The sequence below is a fragment of the Jaculus jaculus genome, chromosome 14, assembly GCF_020740685.1.
Source record: "Jaculus jaculus isolate mJacJac1 chromosome 14, mJacJac1.mat.Y.cur, whole genome shotgun sequence".
Taxonomy (NCBI): Eukaryota; Metazoa; Chordata; class Mammalia; order Rodentia; family Dipodidae; genus Jaculus; species Jaculus jaculus.
Window position 1 is genome coordinate 7,117,798 of NC_059115.1, and position 21,605 is coordinate 7,139,402.

At 45.7% G+C, this 21,605-nt stretch overlaps 1 protein-coding gene across 1 annotated transcript in view; it reads left to right on the forward strand.

Moving 5' to 3' along the window:
- Sae1 (SUMO1 activating enzyme subunit 1) overlaps positions 1-21,605 on the forward strand; it is a 75,742-nt gene that overhangs the window by 29,678 nt on the left and 24,459 nt on the right. Inside the window, exon 6 of the mRNA XM_045134295.1 lies at positions 306-411. Within this exon, the coding sequence (XP_044990230.1) occupies positions 306-411 (106 nt within the window). The remainder of the gene's footprint in view (positions 1-305; positions 412-21,605) is intronic.

A 21,605-nucleotide genomic window follows, 5' to 3' on the forward strand; every position in this document is an offset into this window, starting at 1 on the left:
TGTCTTTCTCTCTGTGTCTGTTGCTCTCAAATAAATAAATAAATATTAAAAAAAAATACAATGTGAGCTGCTGCGTTTCTGAGGATGATTTGATTTGAGACAAGGGCTGCAGCTACGTCATAGAGCATACGTTTGCATATACTCGTAGGGCTCTGCGCTCAGGCCCCAGCACCAAGCAGCAGCGCGAGATAATGTCACCTTGCTTCCTGTGTTGCATCCATACTTACTTTGCTATAGGACTTTTGCTGCTTTATGATTTAAAGCCAGGCTATTCATCCCTAAGCACTTCTGGCTTTTTTCAACAGAAAGTGGTTTTCTGCCCTGTCAAAGAGGCTCTGGAAGTGGACTGGAGAAGTGAGAAAGCCAAGGCCGCCCTGAAGCGCACGGCCCCGGACTACTTTCTCCTGCAAGGTGAGAGGTGGGCCAAATCCTTCTGGGGCTAAGGTCGCATTTCTGGTGCTTGTTCGGATTTTCATCTGTCAGAATGACCTGTCTTCCACAGGTTAGCCTGAGATAATCATGTCAGGTTTCTAATATACTTCTTATAACTACAGTCCCCTATTCAGATGAACTCTTCCTTGGTCTCAGACACCACCTCTCATGAAAAATGTTTTAAGTTTTTTATTTCATCCATTTTTTTTTTTTTTTATTTGTTGCAGTAGGGCATCACATTGTAGGCTGGCCTGGAAGTCACCATGTAGCTCAGGTTTGCTTTAACTCACAGCAATCCTCCTGGCTCAGTGTCCTGAGAGCTGGCATTATGCACAGTTTATTCCCAGCTTCCCCCTTCACTGTGAATGAACCGTTTTTCAGTCTGTCCTGTTGACGCTCAAGAATGTGCTAGCCAACAATTGGTGGCTGCTTTATGTTCTTCCTGTGTCTGTCACTTTTCTTGGGTTCTTTTTGGTATCAGGGTGATGCTGGCTTTAACTCTAACGACTCTACCAACAAACCGTTAGAGCTGATAAACATCTATAGCCATGTAGCAGGATACAAAATAAACACACAGAAATCAGTAGCCTTCCCATACACTAACAACAAACACAGAGGATGAAATCAGAGAATCACTCCAATTCACAATTGCATACAAAAAATTAAGTACCTTAGAATAAACCTAACCAAGGAAGTGAAGGATCTCTACAATGAAAACTTTTTAAAACTTTCAAGCGAGAAATTGCAGAAGACACTAGGGAATGGAAAGACATCCCTTGTTCCTGGATCGGAAGAATCAGTATTGTGAAAATGACGTCTTACTGAAAACAGTCTACACATTTAATGCAATCCCCATCAAAATTCCTCATGGAAAATGTTAATAAAAATTGAGAAACAAAATTAAAAAAAAATACTAGAGAGATGAAAAAAATTCCAATGGCATTCTTTTTAAAAAATTTTTTTGTTGTGATTTTATTTATTTTAGAGTGACAGAGAGAAAGAGGCAGAGAGAGAGAGAGAGAGAATGGGTACACCAGGGCCTCCAGCCACTGCAAAAGAACTCCAGACCCGTGCGCCCCCTTGTGCATATGGCTAATGTGGGTCCTGGGGAATCAAGTCTCAAACCGGGGTCCTTAGGCTTCACAGGCAAGCACCTAACCGCTAAGCCATCTCTCCAGCCCATCCAGTGGCATTCTTCACGGAAATACATGTGACACTGTCTTGGTGGGGGGCAGGGGAGATTGAGGGAAACTTTGGGTTGGCTATTTTAAAATTTTTTCATTTATTTATTTGAGAGAGAATGGTCATACCAGGGTATGCAGCCACTGCAAATGAACTTCAGACACATGTGCCACCTCATGCATTCGGTTTTACGTGGTCCTGGGGAATCAAGCCTGGGTCCTTTGGGTTTGCAGGCAAGCACTTTAACTGCTAAGCCATCTCTCTAGCCCAAGCTCTCAAGAAGCTTGACTGCTCATGGAAGGAGTGTATGTCACTTGGGACCCTCTGACTGTCTACACACAGGTCTGGTGGTTAGACCAGGTAGGGAGGTATTCCTGTATTTAGTGGTAAAAGCAAGAGATGATGCACCAGGCAGCCCCACCACAAGAAGAGCGACGGCTCACGTGTCACAGAGTGTTGAGCTGGACAGTTCACATGCTTGTAAACTTAGCACTGAAGGTTGAGGGAGGAAGTGCCATGAATTCTAGACCATCCCAAGCCCACCTTTCTTGTCTGGCAGCCTGCTTCCTAACACTGTAATACTGATTTGCTTTTTTTTTTTTTCACTCTGGTCCAGGCTGACCTGGAATTCACTGTGTAGTCTTAGGGTGACCTTAAACTCACAGCGATCCCCCTGCCTCTTCCTCCCGAGTGCTGGGATTAAAGACGTGTGGCACCATGCCCGGCCAGATTTGCAATTTTTTTTATTTGTTGGCCTAAATGATATGGAAAGGTGTTTGAGCCTACATGAGTAAACTTGTGGCTAGGTAATGTAGTGTGTCTGTTTTGTTTTTCAAGGTAGAGTCTCACTGTAGCCCAGGCTGACCTGCAGTTTACTCTGTAGTCTCAGGGTGGTCTCGAACTCATGGTGATCTGCGTACCTCTGCCTCCCAAGTGCTGGGATTAAAGGCGTGTGCTGCCACGCCTGGCTTGTAGTGTGTCTTTTGATATGCGATCCATCTATGGCCAGCTCATCTTGAAAACATGTAAGTTGTTTTTAATTTTTTCTAGTTCTTGAAATTTATTCCCAAGATCTTTTCTGGGAATGTGAGTGATGTGAGATGTTGATTTTGAAGTGTTGACCTCATTTAACCTGCCGATTCCCACGGGGTTGGTGCTTGCCTGGGCTGCGCATTGAGAACAGGGAACCTGACATTTTTTCTCCTTTGCCTAGTGGAGTACATGCTAGGTGCCTGACGAATGACTGTTCTTGTCTAGCTCTTGTTTCTGTGTCCATTTGCCTCAGGTCAGGGCAGAGCTGCTGCACACTGGTGTCTGCATAGTTTACTCATGCTGCCAGCTCCATGGGAAGCCACTAGGCCTGTTCTGCACTGCTGGGGGCTAGCCTCGTGCAGACAAGGCGTGTGCTCTGCCACTGTGCTGCACTGGCAGCCCTTTTAAAAATATTTCTTAGGCCGGGCGTAGTGGCGCACACCTTTAATCCCAGCACTGGGGAGGCAGAGGTAGGAGGATCGCCGTGAGTTCAAGGCCACCCTATGAATACAGAGTGAATTCCAGGTCAGCCTGAGCTAGACTGAGACTCTACCTCAAAAAACATAAATAAATAAATAAAAATAAATAAAAGAACCTATATGGAGAGTTAGGGCTGGGGCCCTCCCCTTGGCTCAGTCTGGCTGCTCCTGGTCCAAGCCAGCCAGGGCCCAGCTTAGGGAAGAACTCGCCCACAGCTGGAAGTTCCCGGGTGGTCAGAGCTATATATGCATGTCTTAGAGCTTGATTTGGTGACATATGCCTTTAATTCCAGCACCTAGGAGGTAAAGATAGGAGGTTTGCTGTGAGTTTGAGACTAGCCTGAGCTAGAGTGAGACCCTACCTTGAAAAAGAAAATGCTTCTTAGCCAGACATGGTGGCACATACCTTTAATCTCAGCACTTGGGAGGTTGAGAAGGAGGATCTCCATGAGTTCAAAGCCAGTCTGGGCTACAAAATGAATTCTAGTTCAGCTTGGGCTAGAGTGAGACCATATCTTAAAAGAACAAACCAAAATTTATGTTGAGGGCCTGGAGAGATGACTTAGCAGTTAAGGTGCATGCCTGCTAAGCCTAAGGACCCAGGTTCAATTCTCCAGGTCCCATGTAAGCCAGATGCACATGGTGGCACACATATCTCTAGTTTGTTTGCAGTAGCTGGAGGTCCTGACGTGCCCATTCTCTCCCTCCCCCTCCCTCCCTCTCTCTCTTTCTCTCTCACTGCCCCCATCACTAATAAATAAATCTTTGAAAAAATGTTCATGTTGAGACAGGGTCTGGACTGTTTTTGAAGTTGTGGACCTTCTGCCTCAGTCTCTCAAGTACCCTGGAGTACCGGCTTACATGTAACTTCAAGCCTAGCACACCCCAGTCTTTGAGTCAAGTGTTACTGTACCCACAGTCTTGCAGCTTCTGCTGTGTGTGTGTATGTGTGTCTCTGCCATGTTTTGGTGTTGGGTTTTTTTCCAGTTTACTTAGTAGTATTGTGGCCAGACTGAAGGCTTCCTGCTGCATTTTTCCACTATCTTGAGCATTAGCCTTGCCATCTGTGAGCAGAAAGGTCTCATCTCTTTATTATTATCCCGTGGAATGTTGCAAAACATTAAGCATGAGCTGGTTTCCTGTGGCAGAAAGTTGACTTTGATTTGTTCTTTTTGAGGTTACTGTGAGTTTATCATAACAGGCGTGCTAAAAATACTGAGTCTAGCATGGAAACAGCATTTACTTAGCAGCATGAACAAGAATGCGCAGTCTTAGCCGGGAGCAGGAAAACATGGACGTCACCTCAAGATGAGTGTACTGATCTGAGGACCCTTGTTGATCTTGACTTGCTCAGTCTGTTCCAGTTAAGCTGTGGAAAAGTACATTGGTCACATTTGAAACTCAGAGATGAAGTTAAAAGAGAGAGAGAGAGAGAGAGACCAAACATTTTGGAGCACCTGCAATTTGCTACATCTCCTAGCTGGGAATCATCAGAGGAGGAATTTGACCCTTGCCAGTAAAAAGAGAAAACACTGATAGTATCAGCCTTTGTGAGGAAAGCCTTAGCAGAGGGCCATAGAAAACTCCCTGTGAGCTGGCCATGGCAGTGCACACCTTTAATCCCAGTGGTTGGGAGGCAGAGGTAGGAGGATCACCATGAGTTCAAGGCCACCCTGAGAATACATAGGTCAACCTGGATTAGAGTGAAACATTACTCTGGGGAAAAAAAAGGCATCTCTGGGTTTTCATAAGGTCTTAACCAGGTATTTGCTACGTGGTCAAGACAGGTGAGAACATTCAGGTAAGGGAGCAGCAGCACACGACTCTGACCAGTGGCTTCCCATCAGATAAGGAGTTACGGTTCCCTAGAGAACCTTTGTTTGAAAGTGTGGACTGCTTGGTTCCTTCCAACTCTGGTAAATCAGAAGTTGGAACCAGGCCGGGCATGGTGGCACATGCCTTTAATCCCAGCACTGGTGAGTCACAGGTAGGAAGATCACCATTAGTTCGAGGCTAGCCTGGTAGTACAGAGTGATTTCCAAGTTAGCCTGGGCTAGAGCAAGACCCTACCTTGAAAAATGAAAAACAATAATAGGTAAACTGTTGTTGACAACCTAGTAGCTTTATTAGCAGCATAGTGTTCTTTGCATGTGGCAGGTTTGACAGGCCATATAGAACCTTGTGAGAGTGGATGGAATGAGAGAAACCTGGTGACCTCTTGTAAAAAGCTTTTTATGTGTAGACAAGGGATTAGCTTTGCATATATGCATGTGTGCACTCAGTGAGTCTGGTGAGGACTCAGATGCCTCCTGGAGGCAGTGCACACCTTCATATGGGTCATGATTGTTAGTATCTTTTCCACTAAATGGAGCCAAGACTTCTCAGAGAAATGGCTGATTCCAGAGCTGGGGGAGGAAAATTACAGGTGAGCTCGGGATTTCTTCTATGCCCAAGAATACAGAAGTACTTTAAAATAATGGCTGCAGACCTGGGTGTGTAGCCCAGTTGTTAAGGGTGCTTACCTAGCATGCATGGAGCCCTGGGTTCACTCCCCAGCATCACATAAGACCAAGGATGGTAGGACCCACCTGTAATGCCAGCACTGGGGAGATGAGGCAAGAGGATTGAAATTCGAGGCCAGCCTCAGCTACATAATATGTTAGAGGCCTGGGTGTGCTACATGAGACCAGAATCTGCCTGGCGAGATGGCTCGGTGAACAAAGCACTTGCTATGCAAGCTTAAATATCTGAGTTCATATCCCTTGACTCTATCTGTGAAAAAAACAGAAGCCATGGTGTGTTTCTGTGATACCAGCATGCCGATGGCAAGATGGGAGGTGGAGACAGAATTTCCAGGAAGCTTCAAGCAGCCAGTAGTGAAAAAAGAGAATGAAAGACCCTGCATTAATGAGGAAGACAGTGCGGGCCTGTCATGGAGTCTGTCTGTGTCCTCTGACTGCCACGCTCATACACCTGTACTCACACCATGGACACACACACATGCCAAAAATAAAACTTAGGATAAAAGGGCTGGAGGGATGGCTCAGTGGTAAGGTGCATGCCTGCGAAGCCTAAGGACCCTGGTTCGATTCTCCAGGTCCCATGTAAGCCAGATGCACATGGTGTCACATGCGTCTGGAGTTTGTTTGCAGTGGCTGGAGGTCCTGGCATGCCCATTCTCACTGCCTCTCTCTGTCTCTAATAATTTAAAAAATTAATGAATAAAACTTAGAGGAAAAGTCAATGAAGTTGAAACCTGGAGTTTGAAGCCAGTCAGGGCAAATTGATGAGACCCTCCACCCCCACCTACCTAATCAAAAATCAAAAAGATGTGGGCTAGAATGAGACCCTACCTCGGAAAAAAGGGGGGGGGTTGAAAGATAACCATTAAGGTGCTTGCCCACAAAGCCAAAGGACCCAAGTTTGACTCCCCAGTACCCACATAAGCCAGATGCACAAGGTATGACATGCATTTGGTTTTGTTTGCAGTGGCTGGAGGCCCTGGTCCATTCATATTCTGTCTCTGTCTCTCTCTCTTTCTCTCTGTCAAATAAATAATATTTTTAAAATACAAACAAAAAGAAACCAGTGCGTGGTGGCCCACACCTTTAATCATAGCTCTCGGGGAGGTTGAGATAGGAGGATTGCTGTGAGTTCAAGACCTGCCTGGGAGAGGGGGCTACAGCAGAGTGAGCTCCTGGTTTACCTGAGCTAGGGTGAGATGGTGCCTCAAAAAAACTTAAAAAAAGAAAAGGAAAGATTAAAGAAAGGAAGGCCTTGATCTAGGGATGGTGGTGTGTGCCTTTGTGATCCCAGTACTTGGGAGGTAGGGCCAAGAAGTTTACTTGAGGACTGGAGAGATGGCTTAGCAGTTAAACGCTTGCCTGCGAAGCCTAAGGACCCTGGTTCAAGGTTCATTCCCCAGGACCTACATTAGCGAGATGCACAAGGGGGCGCACGTGTCTGGAGTTCGTTTGCAGTGGCTGGAGGCCCTGGTGTGCCCATTCTCCCCCCCCCCCCCCCCCCCCCCCCCCGTCTCTCTCACTCTTGATCTCTCTCAATTAAATAAACAAACAATTTTTTTTAAAGTTTACTTGAGCCCTTTTTCTCAAAACGAGAGCCAGATAGGGTGTCTCATGCCTGTACTCCTAGTTCGCAGGGTGAAGCAGGAGGATTGCCACGAGTTTAAGGCCAGTCTGGAGCACAGTATGAGATCCTGTCTCAGGTAGGCAGGCAGGTAGGTTAGGTGTGAGGTGCGCAGGGAGATAAGACGGGGATGTGGCTTTTGGCATGCTTGCACAAAGCCTTGGATTGCATCTCAAACACCACAGGAGAAACAAAAATTTAATGTGGGCAGACCTGGGGATTCCTGACAGATTGTACCTCAACAAAACGACCAGGGCTCCCACTCCAGGAGGAGGGAGGTCTCAGGTCGCCTGGCAGGATGAAGTGACAGTGCACCGTTTACTTGAATCTTGGTCCGAGTGTGTGATGTGCACATACTAATGAAGAAATTGTCAGGGTCTCCGGAGACAGCTCTGTGGTTAAAGATGTTTTCTTAAAACTTGGCCTGCGTTCAGATCCCTGGTACCTTTACAAGCCAGGTGTACAAAGTGCTGCACGCATCTGCAGCTGGTTTGCAAGGGGCTAGAGGCCCTGGCATGCCCATTCACCATTCGTGAATCCTTGTTCTTCCTCTCCTTGCAAATACATGAACAAAAAATAATTAAAGTGATGAGGAAAGCTGGGCCTGGTGGCACACGCCTTTAATCCCAGCACTCAGGAGGCAGAGGTAGGAAGATTGCCATGAGTTCAAGGCCACCATGAGACACCATAATGAGTACCAAGTCAGCCTGGGCTAGAATGAGACCCTATCTCGAAAAACAAAAACAAACAAACAAAAAAAAAAAGATGAGGAAATACCAAACTCAAATTGATGATCATTTTAGAAAAGGCCTGACCTGGAATTTACTCTGTAGTCTCAGGGTGGCCTTGGACTCATGGCGATCTTCTTACCTCCAAAGGTGTGCGCCACCATGCCCGGGTCAAGGCCTGTGTTGTTTTTTTTTTTTTTTTTTAGCCAGGCATGGTGATGTATGTTTATTGATAGCCAAACATCATGGACTTCGTGTACATCAAATTATAATATTCTGATATCTGGAAAAGTCTGATATTAACAGAAAGTAGAGTTTACATATTTAAGGCATATGAGACTACAGAGAGTAAACTATGAACAAAAGATCTGGGCTGGAGAGATGGCTAAGCAGTTAAGGTGCTTGCCTGTGAAGCCTAAGAATCCCAGTTTGATTCTCCAGATCCCACATAAGCCAGATGCACAAGGTGGCACATGCATCTGGAGTTCATTTGCAGTGGCTAGAGGCCCTGGCACACCCATTCTTTCTCTTTCTCTCTGTCTCTAATAAAATAAATTAAATAAATAAATATTTAAAAACAAAACAAAAAAGCATCTTCTCACAGAGTTCAAAATAAATAAGAAATCTATATTGTGTAGTAACAGTTTTTGGCTTAAATACATGAACAATTTTACAATTTTAAAGCTTATCAGAATTGGGATATATAGGTAGCTATAGATATAGATGATTAGATATAGATATATAATGAGATTTAGCATTTTTAAAAGCTAAATAAGATGTCCATCCAGTTTATAAGTCAGTTTCTGAAATTAATTCAGCTATGTTTAACAGACCCAAAGAATAAAAGAACTGGAGTAAATTGTCATGATCTAATGAAAAAAAGGAGACAAGTCTCATGGAAAAGAGAGGGCATGGGCATGCCAGGCCACTTGCCACTGCAAACAGTTTTCAAAGGTATACTCTACTATGTGCATCTGGCTGTGCAAATGAGCACCTTTAACTACTGAGCCAAAAAGAAATATTTTTAATGTCCTCCAAATCAATGTTATAGAACTATACTGAATTCTAAACACACACAAAATTTCATGACACAGTCTAACTATTTGAACCTTAACCAACTCTGAAATTCTGCCTGTGGCACTTTCATAAACTTGTTCAGTAATGATGTAAGTGAAATTTAAAGTATTAAGATTCCTTGTTGGAGGAAATCAGGAACTTCAGCTTAAATCACAACATAACTTTGTTGAGAATTTTTTTTTTTTAAATATTTATTTGAGAGCGACAGACACAGAGAGAAAGACAGATAGAGGGAGAGAGAGAGAGAGAATGGGCGCGCCAGGGCTTCCAGCCACTGCAAACGAACTCCAGACACGTGCACCCCCTTGTGTATCTGGCTAACGTGGGACCTGGGGAACCGAGCCTCAAACCGGGGTCCTTAGGATTCACAGGCAAGCGCTTAACCGCTAAGCCATCTCTGCAGCCCGAGAATTTTTTTTTTTTTTACTGCTCACCATGAGGTAAATAGTTTGGTTTTTTTTGTTGTTTGTTTGTTTTTTGTTTTTTTGAGGTAAGGTCTCACTCTGGTCCAGGCTGACTTGGAATTAACTATGTAGTCTCAAGGTGGCCTCAAACTCATGATGATCCTCCTACTTCGGCCTCCCGAGGGCTGGGATTAAAGGTGTACGCCACCATGCCCAGTTTAAAGTAAATAGTTTTAAAGTGTGTGACATATAATACTGTTTATTGTCTCCAAATTTGGTCTATTTACCTTATAAAATAGGAAAAAAGGCTGGGCGTGGTGGCGTACCAAGGCCTGTATTCTGAAATGCTATGAAGTCTGAGGCACTGTGCCAGGTTAAGGAAAAGAGGGATAATCAAATGGACGTTGTTACTTTGGGTTGGATTCAGGAGTAGGGCAAGATTTAAAAAAAAATTTTTTTTGTTCATTTTTATTTATTTATTTGAGAGTGACAAAGAGAGAAAGAGGCAGGGAGAGAGAGTGAGAGAGAATGGGTGCACCGGGGCTTCCAGCCACTGCAAACTAACTCCAGACGCGTGTGCCCCCTTGTGCATCTGGCTAACCTGGGTCCTGGGGAACTGAGCCTCGAACCGGGGTACTTAGGCAAGCGCTTAACCGCTAAGCCATCTCTTCAGCCCAAGGTTTTTTAAAATTTATTTGTATTTATTCATTTGACAGAGAAAGAGGGATAAAGAGAGAATGGGTGTGCCAGGGCCTCCAGCCACTGCAAACGAACTCCAGACACGTGCGCCTCCATGTGCATCTGGCTAACATGGGTCCTGGGGAATCAAAAAGATTTTTTTTTTATTAAGTTTATTTTGATTTTCAAGGCAGGGTCTCTAGCCCAGGCTGACCTGGATTTGCTGTGTAGTTGCAAGGTTGCCTTGAGCTCCTAGCAATCCTCCTGCCTCTGCCTCCCAAGTGCTGGGATTAAAGGCTGCGCTGCCACGCCCGGCTTAACATATTTACTTATTTATTTTTGAGAGAGAGCAAGAGACAAAGGGAGAAAATTTGTAGTCAGTCACCTTACCCATTAAGACATCGCTCCAGTCCCCTTTTTTTTTTTGTTTCTTTTATTAGTATTATATTTTTAGTTATTATAAGAAAGAGAGAGAATGGGCACACCAAGGCCTCTAGCCACTGCAAACAATCTCCAGACACATGAGCCACCATGTACATCTGGGTTACATGGATTCTGGGCAATCAAAGGTGGGTTCTTAGGCTTGACGGGCAAGAGCCTTCATCCCTAAGTCATCTCTTCAGCACTTGTTTTGCTTTTTTTGGTTTTTGGAGGTAGGGTCTGGACAGGAGTCATATGTTCCCAGCTTGTGAAAAGAGCCCATGACCCCTGCTGTGACAGAAGCCCCAAACCAAGGTCCAGTGAATGGGTCAGGTGTGCACCACCCCACAGGTGACGAAGGATGAGGCTGCGTGCTATCCAGTTGGGCACTTGCTTTGTAAAGAAGATGTTTCTTCCAAGCATTGGTGGTAGACATTATGCTGAGCTGGGTATGCCTGTAATCAGTGAGTGGTGCTGATTCCAAACAGACCTTCAGGTGTTGTTGAGAGCTGGGTAGGACTTCCTGGAATACCACGGGCAGCTGGGAAGTTAGTTCCCAAGTGTGGCTGGGTTAAAGCTACGTGCACACTCAGGAGAGCCTAAACGTAGTGTGACCCATTGCCCGTTTTCTTCTTGACAGTGGTGAGTTTAAGATTATGATTGGGGATGGAAAGGTGGCTTAGTGGTTCAGATGCTTGTCTGTGAAGACTAAGGACCCAGGTTCAATTCCCCCAGTACCCATGTAAGCCAGATGCAAATGGTGACACATGTGTCTGCAGTTTGTTTACAATGGCTAGAGACCCCTTTGCACCCATTTTTTTCCTCCCTCTCTCATAAATAAGTTGAAAAAAAAAATTAAGACATTCTTTTTTCTCTTTTTAAATTAAAATTCATTTTTATTTATCTATTAGAGAGCGGGAGAGAATGGGCACACCAGGACCTCTAGCTACTGCAAATGAACTCTAGATACATGTGCCGCCTTGTGTATTTGGCTTATGTGGGACCTGGAGAATCGAACCTGGATCCTAAGGTTTCACAGGCAAGTGCCTTAACCTCTAAGCTATCTTTCCAGCCCAGTTTAAAAGTTTAAATAATTATGGTTGGTACTACCTCCCTTAATCAGGGATAGGCACTGTGAGGGTTTTTTTTGTTTGTTTGTTTTTTGTGTTTTTTTAGTATTTCATTTATTTGCAAGCTGAGAGATAGAGAAGAGAGAGATGGGCAGAGAGAATGGGCATGCTAGGGCCTCTGGCTCTGCAAAGGAAGTCTATTCACATGTACTACTTTGTGCATCTGTCTTTTCTTGGGTGCATGGGAATCAAACTTAAGTCCTTCGATTTTTCAGGCAAGCACATTAACCACTAAGACATTTCTCCAGCCCCAGTATAAGGTGGTTTGATTTTTCGAAGTAGGGTCTCTAGCTCAGGCTGACCTGGAATTCACTATCTGGTCTCAGGGTGGCATTGAACTCATGGTGATTCTCCTACCTCTGCCTCCTGAGTGCTGGGATTAAAGGCGTGCGCCACCACGCCTGGCGTCCAGTATTAGTTTTATGTGAATAAAGCTGGAGTTGGTCATGTATGAGCCCCTCCCTCCCACTCAGGCCCCTCATTAGAAGGTCACCATGCCAGCCTCCTGGCTGGGCTGTGCAGTCAGATCGCCTCTGACCCACCTTGAAACCCAACCTGTTCGAAGCCTTTTGTTTTGCCACAACTGTAGCCCTTTGGATTCCAGGCAAGCCCTCTGCCTGGGCCGTGCCTCCTACCCCATAATTCCCTTTGATTCAGAATGTAGGTCAACTTGAGGGCTGCCCTGGCCTCCTTCTGGGGCCTGCTGGCCTTGTCTTCCTTCCTTCCTCCTGCTCTCCTGGAGCCCTCGACCAGCACCACAATTGAACTCTCTCCACCAGACACCTGTAACCCATTCGCCACGCATTTCTATTTCTTGGCCTGTGTCCTCAGCTCCTGGCATCTGGGTTAGGGTTCCTTCCTCCCATGCCACAGCACCCTGTGTTCCGGAGCTAACCAGGATATAGGGACAGGCTGCTCAGTGGTGAGTGAGGGCTCCTCAAACCCAAGCACAAGGATGTGGACCTGAGTTCTGGTCCCCAGCAGTGCCCATGTAAAGTGCTCGGTGCGACATCTTCATACCTGTAATCTCAGAGAGACACTGTCTTGAAAGCTTATGTTGGAGAATGATTTTAGGAAGGCACCTAATGTGAGGCTTTGGCTTCCAATGCAAACATCCACACACGTATCACATATATGTGTGTGTGTGCATGTGACCATGTATAGCACCTTCTTAAAAAATTACATATTTTACTTATTTATTTGAGAGAGAGAAAGAATGGGTGGACCAGGGCCTGTTGCCACCGCAAACAAACTCCAGGTGCATGTGCCTTGTGCATCTGGTTTACATGGGTCCTGGAGAGTTGAACTGGTATCCTACGGCTTTCTAGGCAAATGCCTTGACCACTAAACCAACCCTCTAGCCCCACACCTCTCTTTTTAAAAAATTATTATTATTATTAGTTTTTTGAGGTTGAGTCTTGGCTGTAGCCCAGGCTGGCCTGGAATATCTCTCCCACTCTCAACCAGTCATTTTTGTTTTGTTTTTCAAGGTGGGTCTCACTCTAGCTTAGGCGGACTTGGAATTCACTGTGCAGTCTCATAGCAAACTCCAGCGTCTCACAGCGTTCCTCCAACCTCTGCCTCCCGAGTGCTGGGATTAAAGGCATGCATTACCATGCCCGTCTTAAGTCTGTCTTTTATTTTGATGTTACCGTTTTTTCTTCCTATTACAAGTGTCAGGCACTGCAAGGTCATGGATATCCAGGCCATTCTGTGTCTGGAAGAGTGCATTGTAAGCAGTCCTACCGTTCCTTTGTCTCTTACACTCTTCCCACTACCTCTTCCGCAATGGACCCTGAGCCTTAGAAGGAGTGATAGAGATGTCTCAGTGTTGCATAGCTCTCTTCTGGACTGTCCTTCACAGCCCTATACAGTGAGGCTTGGTAAGTGGTAGTTAACTGAAGGCTGTGGCTACATTTGTTTATTTCTGGCCCTTATGAAGCTGTGTAGAAAGGCTAATTTGTGTCATTGGCTCTTGGCCTTTCCCACAAGCCAAGAAATGCATCCATGTCTAAGTTCAGGACTGTGCTTAGCCCATGTAAAGGACTACTAATCTCCTAAGGCTGCCCACACGCAGACATTTGTGGATGACTGAGAGCTTGTAGCTTGGTTGGAAGATGGCAAGGCCTGCCAGGCTGGGTACCGCTATTAGAGAGTGACAGAGAATTGGAGTGCCAGGGCCTCAGCTACTGTATTCGAACTCCAGAGCTTATGCCACCTTGTGGGCATGTGCAACTTTGCACTTGCCTCACCTTTGTATGTCTGGTTTATGTGGGATCTGGAGAGTTAAACATGGGTACTTAGGCTTTGCAGGCATGTGCATTTATTTTTGGTTTTTCAAGGTAGGGTCTCACTCTAGCCCAGGCTGACCTGGAACTCAGTATGTAGTCTCAGAGTGCCCTCAAACTCACAGTGATCCTCCTACCTCTGCCTCCCAAGTACTGGGATTAAAGACATGCGCCACCATGCCTGGGTATTTATTTTTTTGAGAGAAAGAGCCAGATAGAGAATGGGTGAGCCAGGGCTTCTAGCCACTGCAGATGAACTCCAGACAACCCTTGAGCATCTGGCTTTACTTTACGTGGGTGTGGGGAAGCGAACCTGGGTCCTTTGGCTTTGGAGGTAAGCAAGCACCTTAACCCCTAAATCATCTATCTATCCATCCCTGAAATTACAAAATTAGTATCTTGCTTTTTGGTTTTTTAAGGTAGGGTCTCACTATCTTAGGCCGACCTTGAATTCACTAAGTAGTCTCAGAGTGGCCTCAAACGAACTCACGGCGATCCTCCTGCCTCGTCCTTCCGAGTGCTGGGTGGAATTAAGGTGTGCGCCATTGTGCCTGGCCTGAGATTAGTATCTTTTCTACGGCAGTTAATTGTGCTTAGTTCCTATATGTAGTCAATTAAGCTTGGAGTTCACAAATATGTTCTCCCCATAAAACCTTTTCAGTCTCCTTACCATAGAATCTTTGAGGTCATTTGAGTTAAAAAAAAAAAAAAAATAGGGCTGGAGAGATGGCTTAGCGGTTAAGCGCTTGCCTGTGAAGCCTAAGGACCCCGGTTCGAGGCTCGGTTCCCCAGGTCCCACGTTAGCCAGATGCACAAGGGGGCGCACACGTCTGGAGTTCGTTTGCAGAGGCTAGAAGCCCTGGCACGCCCATTCTCTCTCTCCCTCTATCTGTCTTTCTATCTGTGTCTGTCGCTCTCAAATAAATAAATAAAAAAATTAAAAAAAAAATAGTAGTTCTGGGCTGGAGGTTGCCTTGCTGCTTAAGGTGTTTGCCTGCAAAGCCAAAGGACCCAGGTTTGATTCCCCAGGACCCATGTTAGTCAGATGCATGCATCTGGAGTTCATTTGTAATGGCTGGAAGCCCTGGTGCTCTCATTCTCTCTCCCTCTTTCTCTGTCAGATAAATAAGAATAAAAATACTAAAAAGAAAAAGAAGTTCAGATCCAAGTTCTGCTATAAACTCTGCTTATGAGCATGTCCTGTCACATTTCATGGCCTCTTTTTCTCCTGTCACAATGGCAATGAGAAAGTGTCATAAAATTGTTTTATTTTAATTTTTGTTTGTTTGTTTTTGTTTTCCAAAATAGGGTATCGCTCTAGCCCAGGCCGACCTGCAATTTCCTCTGTCGTCTCAGGGTGCTCTCGAACTCACAGTCATCCTCTTGCCTCTGCCTCCCGGTGTGCTGGGCTTAAAGGTGTGTGCCGCCATGCCCAACTTTAAATTTTTTTTTTAACTCTTTCTTTCAAGAGAAAGAGACAGTGAGAGAGAGTTGGGGGGGGGGAGAAAATGGGCACACCACAGTCTCTAGCCACTGAAAAATAACTCCAGATGTATGTTCCACCTTGTGCATCTGGCTTTAATGGTTACTGGGGAATTGAACCTGGGTCTTTAGTGTCCGTAGGCAAGTGCCTTAAATACTAAGCCATCTTTCCAGCCCTTTTTTTTGTTTTGTTTTTTCTTTTTAATTTTTTTGTTTATTTTTATTTATTTGAGAGCAACAGACACAGAGAGAAAGATGCAGATAGAGAGACAGAGAATGGGCACACCAGCACCTCCAGCCACTGTAAACGAACTCCAAACGCATGCGTCCCCTTGTGCATCTGGCTAACGTGGGTCCTAGGGAATCGAGCCTCGAACCAGGGTCCTTAGGCTTCTCAGGCAAGCGCTTAACCGCTAAGCCATCTCTCCAGCCCTGTTTTGTTTTTTCAAGGTAGGGTTTCACTCTAGCCCAGGCTGACCTGGAATTCACTATGTAGTCTCAGGGTGGTCTTGAACTCAAAGTGATCCTCCTACCTTTGCCTCCCGAGTGGTGGGATTAAAGGTGTATGCCACTCCACCTGGCTTTTTATGATTTTTTTCAATGATATTTCTACATCCTTGCTTTAGTGTCTGGTCCTCTTTAGAGGAAACATATGTCAGAATTGGTAACCTTTGCCAACCAGGCCGCCAGCAGGCAGCCATGCCAGTTTGACTGTGGTGCTCCCCAGTGGGGGTCAGCAGTTGTCCAACAATGACAAGAGCTGCTGAGGAGCACACAGCCACAGGGAGATGGTTTCTGGTAGTGGGGTGGCTGCTGACACTTGGTGATCGGCTGCTGTCATGACCACAGGTGTTTAGAAATGCTAAGCTGTGGTGGATGTTTGTGCCTGCCTGTGTCTGTGTGTCAGTGGACGAGCGACTGCAGCTATGCAGAAGAAGGCCCACGTGCGGGCAGGAGAAGGAAGGGAAGGCAGAGGTCACCGGGAGCGTCGGGTACTGCTGCCCAGCCGTCAGCAGCTGCCACCTGGTGAGAGGGCACTTTGTCGTCAGCTCCCTGCTTCATGCGGCCAGGCCAGCGCTCTACATGCCAGTGCTTACTGCTTACACGCTGCGTAAGCATTGTGACCCCGTTCAACCTTTACAACACTAACGTAAGATCAAGTCTTACTCCATTTTTAGGCAAAGAAATTGAGTGTTGGGAGACTAAGTCATTTGTCCAGGGTCCCCAAACTCAAGAGGTGTTAGAGTAAAAACTCACCCAAGCTTGCGTCCCCCAGTGTCACCTCTGAAGTGCAGCCAGACTTTGGTTGGTGGCAGTACTAGTGCTGGACGCGCTGCGCATAGTGGCGCTCGCCTTTCATCGCCTTTCATCGTTCAGGGTCAGCCTGGGACTACCAAGTGAGTGCCACGTTAGCTTTGGCTAAAATGGGAGCCTACCTCCGCGGATGGGGGAGAAGGAAAGGAAAGGAAAGAAAAGTAAACCACCTACTGTTAGTTACGATTACTACTTTATGTGAACTTGATATGGTCCCTGAAGTCTTGTAGTTTTTACGCTTTTGCAGGTGGGAAACTGAGACCCATGAAGATCAAATTACAATAATGAGCCACACTGTCATCAACCTGCCTTTTTTCCCCCCTTTGCAGGCCCATGTCTCCCACCCCTACTCTTGGCATCTGTCTGTGTTTGAGCTGTTCATGGGCCCAAAGGCCCAGCTGCAAATCTTGTTAGAGCCTCACATCTTTTCTCTGTCAGACAACAGTCACGGGAATGTCCTGTGCCATCTTCTCTCTCAAGGGTGGTTGGCAGAGAGCAGCAGATGCCCAGAGTCAAGGTCATGTGCTGCTCAAGTGCTGGGCTGGAGAAAAGACCCTCTTTCCCTGTTGCTTGTGACCGGCAGGGTGGGTGTGAATGTAGAGGGCTGTCAGGAGAGCTGTGTGACTCGAGGGTGCGGCCAGCAAAGCTGGAGATGAAAGGCCATGGCAGACAGGGCCCATGGGACGCACACTGCCCTCTTCATAGTTAGCCTCTGCAGTGGAGAGGCTTTGTGATTTGTTTTGTTTTCTTTTTCCCATAAATTGTGGTCTTTTATACCATAGAAAGTGTCCCTATTAAAGGTAAGGTTCAAACTCAGGGATCATTTGACATTTTTTATGTAAAGAATTGAGTATTTTGCTAGGATTATAGTGTCAGTGGGAGGCTTGCATTGTTTTAAATTCATAGGATCCGAAGTGGGGGTACCAAATCACTTGAAGTAATTTTTTTTTTGGAACTGTTCTCAGGGTCTCACTCTAGCTTAGGTTGATCTAGAATTCACTTTGTATCCCAGGCTGGCCTCTACTTTTATTCTTTTATTGAGTGAGGTACCACCACAACTGGCTTGATGGGATTTTTGTTTGTTTGTTGTTGGTTGTTTTTTGTGTTTGTTTTTTTTTTTTTTTTTGTTTTGTTTTTCAAGGTAGGGTTTCACTCTAGTCAAGGCTGACCTGGAATTCACTATGTAGTCTCAGGGTGGCCTCGAACTCATGGCGATCCTCCTACCTCTGCCTCCTGAGTGCTGGGATTTGTGCCACCATGCCTGGCTAAAAAAAAAAAAAAATTTTCTGGGGTCGGGGAGGTTTCCAAGTAAGGTCTCACTGTAGTTCAAACTGACCTGGAATTCACTATGTAGCCTCAGGGTGGCCTCAGACTAACAGCAATCCTACTTCTGCCTCATGAGTGCTGGAATTAAAAGAGGTGTGCCACCACGCCCAGCTAAAAACAAAATATATCTTTATTTTTTTATTTTAAATTTTTTTTGGTTTATTTTTATTTACTTATTTGAGAGCGACAGACAAAGAGGCAGAGAGAGAGAGAGAGAGAGAGAGAGAGAGAGAGAGAGAGAGCGAGCGAGCCAGGGCCTCCAGCCACTGCAGACGAATTCCAGATACTTGCGCTCCCTTGTGCATCTGGCTAACGTGGGTCCTGGGGAATCAAGCCTTGAACCGGGGTCCTTAGGCTTCACAGGCAAGCGCTTAGCCGCTAAGCCGTTTCTCCAGCCCAAAATATATCTTTAAAAAAATAAAATTCATTTATTTATTTGAGAAAGAGAGGTGAAAGAATGTGCATGCTAGGGCCTTGAACCACTGCAAATGAACTCCAGACACGAGCCACCTTGTGCATCTGTTTTTACATGGTTATTGGGGAATCAAATCTGGGTCCTTGGGCTTCATAGGCAAGCACCTTAACCACTAAGCCATCTCTCCAGCCCCAGTTGTTTTTTGTTTGTTTTGTATTTTCAAGGCAGAGTCTCACTCTAGTTCAGGCTAACCAGGAACTCATAGCAGTCCTTTTACTCTGCCTTTTGAGTGCTGGAATTAAAGGTATGCGCCACCACGCTAGGCTCTTTTAGGCTATTTTTAACTAGTATTTTTCTGTTTTGTCTCTTCCCAAGGTGATAGTAGAGTGTACAGTTTAGGAATAGTTAATTCAGAGTTCACCGTGCTATGTATGAGCCTCTCCTAACCCTCAGGAAAGTGAGGGTGATAGCAGTTGCGCCCAGCTCATGACATCCTATTGACTTTTTCATGTGTGTTGCAGTCAGGTTCACATTGCTGGCAGAAAACACAGACCAAGAGCAACTTGTGGGAAAGGGGGTTTATTTTGCTTACAGACTTGAGGGGAAGCTCCATGATGGCATGAGCAAAGGGTGGACATCACCTCCTGCCCAGCAGCAGATGTACAACAGTAGCAAATGTGTCAAGCACTGGCAAGGGGAAGCTGGCTCTAACACCCAAAAGCCCACCCCAACAATGCACCGCCTCCAGGAGGTTTCAGTTCCCAAATGGCCACCAGCTGAGGACCTAGAATTCAGAACACCTAAATTTATGGGGGAACATCTGAATCACACCACCACAACATGGGGGAGGTTATTCTCTTTATAGGATGTTAGACATGTGTTTTGTTTAACCCAGGTGGTGAAATTGATGTGACTAAAAATTCTGCTTAAACATTTTAGATGCTGCCTCTGTTGGTATGTTACAGTTAGCCATTCTTTTGCTAAGTTACATTATTTTCAGATTTTCTGTAATATAGTAAACATTTGTACGTACTTCATTCACTGGCTAAAGGCCATGACCTTTTGTTAAAAAAAAAAAATTTGTATTTGGAGTCAATCTTGCTATTTTTCTTTTAAAAAAAATTGTTCTTTAATACCACATTTTCATGTAGTTCACCAAGTAATCCTGCTCTGCCAGCACTGGGGGACGGTGCAAGTCCATCTGCCTTTGCTTGAGTAATCACCGCCTAATTTGATAGGCAAAAAATGGCATCTTGTTTTGAGGCCATTTCTGAGAATTGGTACCCTTCTTGCTCCATCAACAACGTTCTTGTGGCTGTCTCAGAATTGCTCAGAAGAGGCAGATTCAAACAAACGAGAGATGGTGTCTTTGTCTGTTTGGAGCAGGTTGGTCATGAGGCCCCTGCCCAAGTGACTGACAGGATGCAGGGGGCTGTGCTAGCTCCCACCAGCGTGAGCACTACCTGTGTGGTGGCACACTGCACGTCTGTCACTCGGCATTTGGGAGATTGAGGCAGGAGGATCATTGTTAATGTGGGATCGACATAAGTTCCTCGCCAGCAAGGGCTACATATGTAGCAAGACCTTGTCTGTAAGGAAAGAAGGAGAGGAAAGAAAAGAGCTGGGCATGATGGCGCACATCTTTAAACCCAGCACTTGGGAGGCAGAGGTAGGAAGATTGCTGTGAGTTTGAAGCCAGCCTGAGACTCCATAGTGAATTCCAGGTCAGCCTGGGCCAGAGTGAGACCCTGCCTTGAATGAACAAAAAAAAGGGGCAGGTTCATTTTGGCTCACAGTTGTGGGTGTTTCCAGTTGTGATTGGTTGCTGCTCTTGATTTCAGGCCAGCCTCAAGACCTTATGATAGAAGTAGGTAGCAGAGGAAAGCTTTTCCCCCATAGTGAATCAAAAGGAAGCAAGAGGAAGAGACTGGAACCCCATAATCACTTCATGGTACGTACTGCAGTCAGCAACTCGGTGCTGGGACAGACATCCTAGTACACACAGCTTATGGGTCGAAGGGGTTTATTTCAGGCTTATGAAGTCCCAGTGGCGAAAGAAGCTGGCTCCCTTTCATGAACCCAGGCAGGGAGACACCACCAACAGCCAGCAAGCAAGAACCACGGAGCTCCAACTGTTGTTCCCATACCTTTAGTTGGCTGCACTTTTTTTATTCATTGGGGGGTGGGGATGGGCACGCAAGGATCTTTAGCCACTGCAAACAAACTCAATGTAGGAGCCTTTCTTTTTTTTTAGTTTTAGTTTTAGTTTGGTTTTTCAAGGTAGGTTTCACTCTAGCTCAGCCTGACTTGTAATTCACTATATAGTCTGAGGGGGTCCTCAAACTCACGGCAATCTTACCTCTGCCTCCTGAGTGTGTGATTAAAGGCATGTGCCACCACATCCGGCTCACAAGCTCATTTTTAATGAAACACCTCAGTATTTGGGGCAGACATGCAGACTACCACAGTGCCCCTTCAGTAACCTAAAGACCTCTTGGAGTACAGGCTGAGCATTTGGGGAACACTTATCTAAGCCATAGCAAATGGGCAAGAATCGGAGCTCAGGGACTAGAGAGACAGCTTAGCAGTTAAGGCACTTGCTTGAGAAGCCTAGGGACTCACCTTCGACTCTGCAGGGCCCACATAAGCCAGACACACAATGCAACACAAGTACGCAATGCCACACATGCTTACTCAGTGGTGCGAATGTCTGGAGTTCCAAGTGAGGCCAGCCTGAGATTATATAGTGAGTTCCATTTCATCTTGGACTAGATTGAGATCCTACTTTGGGGTGGAGGGAGGAATTGGAGCTCAAAAAGAACCATGGGCTCTTGGTTTACTCAAGGGCAAAAGTAGGTCTTCGGGCTGGAGGAAATGATGGCTCAGTGGTTAAAGTGCTTGCTTACAAAGCTTGATGGTCTGGGTTCAGTTCTCCAGTGCCCACATAAAGCCAAATGCATAAAGTTGTGCATGCATCTGGGATTCATTTGCAGCACAAGAGGACTTGGTGCACCTGTTTTCCTTTCCTCCCTTTCTCTCCCTCCCTCCCTTCCTTCTTCCTCTTGTAAATAA